The sequence below is a fragment of the Triticum dicoccoides genome, chromosome 4B (assembly GCF_002162155.2).
Source record: "Triticum dicoccoides isolate Atlit2015 ecotype Zavitan chromosome 4B, WEW_v2.0, whole genome shotgun sequence".
Classification (NCBI taxonomy): domain Eukaryota; kingdom Viridiplantae; phylum Streptophyta; class Magnoliopsida; order Poales; family Poaceae; genus Triticum; species Triticum dicoccoides.
Window position 1 is genome coordinate 651,515,926 of NC_041387.1, and position 4,833 is coordinate 651,520,758.

Here is a 4,833-nt window from a genome sequence, read left to right on the forward strand (position 1 = left end):
CCGGGCGGCGCCGTACTGGATCTCGAAGGCGGCGTGCTGGATCGGAAGGATTGCGGCGGGGCCGAGCTCGCGATGGAGGGCGGCGGCGGCGAGGGTTTGGGTGCGCGGTGGAATCGAGCTCGGGATGGGTCACGGGTGGAATCGATGGACCTGAAGGAGAAAAGGTGGTGGGTCCCACATAAAAAAAAGGTGACTTATAAGTTTTAAGTTGGAGTGGAGCAACTTATGACTTATAAGTTGGGGTGACTTATAAGTTGGGGCTGTTTGGCAAAATAAGTCATTTTTTGCACTTTTGGACTTATAAGTTGGTGACTTATTTGGAACCAAACAGGGCCTTAAAGTACTACAGGCTAGCAGCAGTAGAGGTAGCATGCAGTCGTGGCCAGGGGCCCGCCGCGCCCTGACGCCATCGCCGTCGCGGCCTCCTCCGTGCTCATCAGCTCTGCCACTTTGACTTATCGTCGCCCACTACGTGTTGCAAGCCCATCTGCTCGCTCAGGCCCCTTGAACTACGGGGTAGTACATGTTAGCTTCGGCGTCCTCGTCGCCGCCCACTCGCCGTCCGGCCGGTGCGCGCCTCGGCTAGCAGCATGAGCCGGCGGCGTAGGCGAAGATCTGGTGCACCACCGTGGCCACCTCGTCCGCCGTCGACACCTCGCACCCGTCCTCCATCTGCACGGTCGTAGGCACACACGGCATTAGAAGCAATCGCAAAATTCACCGTAGAAAACCACCCTACACGTCGGGGAAACATGGCTCTGGCCACTGGGGATACGTGCAAAGTTTGTTAGGCCTGGCATGCATGCATGCATGCATGTAGTCAGTGTATTTAATTAGGTTGTTTTGTTCGTTTGATCCATGACAAGAAGAAAAAGACACGAGACGAAAGCTGGGGCTTGTAACCACGTAGTTGTCCATTAAGCAGAGCTGTCTGTACGGTGTACCCGGCGGCGTCCATCGTATTCCAACGCTCCAGCTACATACTCCAACCTACACCATCTCTAACGGAAAAGTGTACGTACGTACGTACGAATGGCCACGGCCGATCTCGCTCGAAATCCCACGCCACGCTCCAGTCCATCCGCAAAAACGGCGAGTTCGCTTTCCGGATGCCGGTACCACACACGATGACACGACACATCATGCATCATGGAACCCAGACACATCTCTAGTGTAGTATTCAGTTGTCAATTTTGATTCTACTCCAGCTTTTTTATCCAACGAAAACCAAGACTCATTGACTGTACTCAGTAGAAGCAGCAACCAACTTCAATCTATTTTTGAATTAGATAGACATCTTTCACATTTCTAAGGGCGTGCGTTCAATTGTTGATCAAGCTATGGACCAAAAATAGGTAGCCTTGTGTCCTAGTAATCAAATGGTTAAGGCAACTATCGTCTGTAATGAGAACAAAATGGCGACTATTTGCGGCAGTGAAAGAAATGCAGTGAAGAACGAAAACGCTGGAGCAGGAAAGCAACGTAACGGGCGGCCGGTTAAAGTTAAGCAAAGTCAAGACGAGACGTTAAACCGGTGTAGCTTTGAGATGACTGATTAGCTACCTTAAGGTTGAAGCAGTAGACGACGGCGTCGTGGCCCACGGAGGTGACGGCGAGGTGCAGCACGGCCATGCGCAGGTTCTCCATGGCGGCCACGGTGCGCACGAGCCGCCCTGGCCACCGCCTCCCCGCGACGCGCAGCCGCACGTGGCCCCCCACCGCGGCCATCGCCTCCACGTCCACGCCGCTGCCGACGCCGCCGGCCTGGGAGAAGCTCGTGTACTGCGGCGACACGAACACGCCGTCCGACGCCGCTGTGGCCGCCGTCCCAACGGGCCCCTCGCCGCGCTGCGCCGCCGCCAACGCCTGCAGCGCCACCAGCTGCTGCTCCAGCTGCTTCACGTAGTCGATGGCTCCCCCCACCACCGTCGCTTGGTCACCCTAGGGCGCATTCATTGCAAAAGTATGTAAGACCGGGGAGGGTTCTTGCGGCGACAAATTAATCTCATTTGATGAGTGCGCCATGGCTTACTCGTGGGATGTAATCCGAGGGGATGAGGGCGCGGAGGGAGGCGAGGTGGTCGTTCATGAGGCGGCGGCGGTTGCGCTCGACGGCGATGTGCGTCATCCGCTGGCACTCGGCCTCCTCCGGCTTCTTGCGCTTCTCCGGCGGAGGCGCGCGCGGGCGCGCCCGCGGCCGCTTCCTCCGCTTCGCCGCCGGCGCCTCGACCACCGGGGGAACCGGCAGCTGCGTGACGCAGCTCTCGAGAAGGTCGACGTCGGACGCAGCCGGCCGGCACGCGGCGGCGCCGTAAGACTCCCGCTTCACCCCTGGTCTGCCGTCCCCCATGGCGGCGCCCTGGAGCAGCGCCAAGAAAGGCACCTGCGCCGCGCTGGCGCTTGCCGCCGCCTGGTCCGCCCAGCACTGATCCATGACCACCACCACCACCATGAGCCGGGAAGAAGAACCGGCAACAGCACAGGGAGGAAAGCAACACGTTAGCAAGAAGAAGCAACCGCGGCAACGCCATAAAAGAGACGCTACGACGAGGCATTGAATGGCGCGAGCGTGCGCGGACAGGGCTAGTTAGGCTAGCCATCACCAGGCAGGGCCATTGGAGCAGCACTAAACTAGAGTAAACGCACGCAGGAGAAGGGAAGGGAAGGGAAGGGAAGCTGTCATGCCGCAGCGAGCGCCGAGCGAGCAGTGGCAGTTAAGACGACGCTCGCTCCACACCAGAGACCTGGAATGGAAGCTGCGCGCGCGCACGCACGCTCAATTACTGAGGCGAATTGAAGGGGAGGACGGAGGTGCGGGGCTTACCAGGGAGGTGATGATGGGGCCTTGCAGCTGCATCCTCTCCATTACTGTTAGATGGAGTGTGTCTCCACACCAAACAGGGGTGGCAATAACTGCGCTAATGAGTAATGAGCCCCTGGGGCAGCGAGCGAGCAAGCAGGCAACAGCAGCTCCTTCTCCTCTCTCGCTGCTCCTCTTCCTTCTTCTCCAGTGTAAGTGGAGCAGCTCTACTGTTGCAATAAATATGGGCTCCCCTCCCTCCCTCTCCACTCTACAGCTAGTGCTACTTGTAGCAGCAGTGGCAAGGCAATGGCAAGGGAGGGCAACAACCTAAGATAGGGGACGGAGGAGTTGTCTCTTGTTGCATGTGTGGGGGTGAGAGGGAGAGATGGATGAAGCTGGTAGGCCATGGCAATGGCAGCAGGGATTAATTTGAAGCGATTGATCAGTGTAACAAGGTAATGAGTTATTGACGGTGCAGGCAGCGGCAGGGGACTGAGGAGGAAGGGAGTATGGACCGGGGATTGGCGCGGGGGGTTTGTCCGGCCCGAGGACAGCGGCAGGCGACGGGTGGGGGCCGGCAGCTCCGCCCGCTTTGCGCCCCTGGGGTCGCCGCCGCCCACATCTCCTCTCTCTCCTGCTCCTTCCGTTCCTATGTTTTATTCGGGTGTACATTTTTGAACGGCCACATCAAGGGAAACCTACGCTCAAAATATAGCTTCCCCTGCTCACTAAGAGCATCTCCAACAACCGCGCTAAAGCGCCGCGCGCAAAAAACCTGTTAGCGCGCGCTGCGGCTGGTTTTGCGCGCCCGCCTGCGCTGGCTCCAGCAGCCGCGCTGAAATGCAGCGCGCGCCGCTCCAGCAGCGCGCTAAAATGCAGCGTGCGCGATTCGCCGGGCATTTTGCATATATGGATATTTTGGACAAAAATGAACATGTAAAATTTGACACAAACAAGTTGATGAATAAAAGTTCATGCCCACAAGTTCATCAAAATCATGCCCACAAGTACATCCAACCAAGTTCAAATGCAAACTAAAAGTTCAAGACATGAAAGACACATCAAGCTTCATCTTCATCTTCCTCTTCTTCGTCTTCGTCCTCTTCCGAAGACGACTCTTCCGCCTCCGAAGATGAACCTTCCTCCCTATCCTCATCATGCACCGCATCACGCACCGCATCATGTGAAGTTCCGACGGTGTTGGCAAGATCTTCAACGGCATCTTCATGGGAATGTGTGTGAGAAGCCATGGCGGCCGGAGGTGCACCCATGGCGGCCGGAGGTGCACCCATGCCTTCCATGAGAGAAGCAAAACTCATGCCTCCCATGGCGGCCATAGCGTCGGAGGGTGCTCCAAAGCCACCCATGCCTCCCATGGCGGCCGGAGGTGCACCCATGCCTCCCATGCCTCCAAAGCCACCAATGCCTCCCATGGCGCCGAGGCCACCCATGCCTCCCATGGCGCCAAGGCCACCCATGCCTCCCATGGCGCCGAGGCCACCGCCTCCCATGGCGCCGAAGCCACCCATGCCTCCCATGGCGCCGAGGCCATCACCACCCATTGCACGAGCCAAGGCTCTTTTTCGGATCAAGACTTCTTGTTGGGCAAGATTGACATACTCCTTTTGCGCCGCATTGAGGTTAGATGTGTCCATGAAGAACAAGTGCTTCTCCCATTCCAACAACTTAGCTCGCTCCTCGTTGCTCACTTTCCTCTCCTCCAAAGTCACCTTTCTCTCCTCGGCCGCCACCCTTCTCTCCTCGGCCGCCAACCTCCTCTCCTCGGCCACGGCATCTTGGTTCCTTGCCATTTTCCTCACCTCATTCGCTTCGACCCTTGCCTTCACAATAGCTTCCATAGCATTTTTGAGCTCATCATCTCCTTTCTTCTTCTTCTTTTCGGTTTTGTCTTTCTTGCACCCATCCGGTCGTTTTGGCTTCGAGTATGAAACCGAGTTGGGTGTGGGGCTTCTCTTGCCGTCATCACTTGATACATCCTCCTCCTCCTCATCATCATTCATCTCAATTGC

The 4,833-nt window shown here is 57.3% G+C and overlaps 1 protein-coding gene across 1 annotated transcript; it reads right to left on the reverse strand.

Moving 5' to 3' along the window:
* Positions 1-247: 247 nt before the first annotated feature.
* On the reverse strand, positions 248-3,154 carry LOC119292045 (transcription factor bHLH57-like). The gene is made up of 4 exons (XM_037570877.1): positions 2,825-3,154; positions 2,033-2,425; positions 1,564-1,941; positions 248-672 (listed from the first exon to the last, which is right to left on the reverse strand). The coding sequence occupies exons 1-4, from the start codon at positions 2,864-2,866 to the stop codon at positions 583-585; spliced, it is 903 nt and encodes a 300-aa protein (XP_037426774.1). The 5' UTR covers positions 2,867-3,154; the 3' UTR covers positions 248-582.
* Positions 3,155-4,833: the final 1,679 nt, after the last annotated feature.

What these genes read in the sequence shown, in the direction of transcription:
- LOC119292045 (XM_037570877.1), bottom strand. Translation starts at nt 2,866, where the DNA reads ATGGAGAGGATGCAGCTGCAAGGCCCCATCATCACCTCCCTG. An exon ending in GCCCCATCATCACCTCCCTG is followed by an intron (nt 2,426 to 2,824) that starts GTAAGCCCCGCA and finishes GTCATGGATCAG; the next exon opens with TGCTGGGCGGACCAGGCGGC. An exon ending in CCTCGGATTACATCCCACGA is followed by an intron (nt 1,942 to 2,032) that starts GTAAGCCATGGC and finishes AATGCGCCCTAG; the next exon opens with GGTGACCAAGCGACGGTGGT.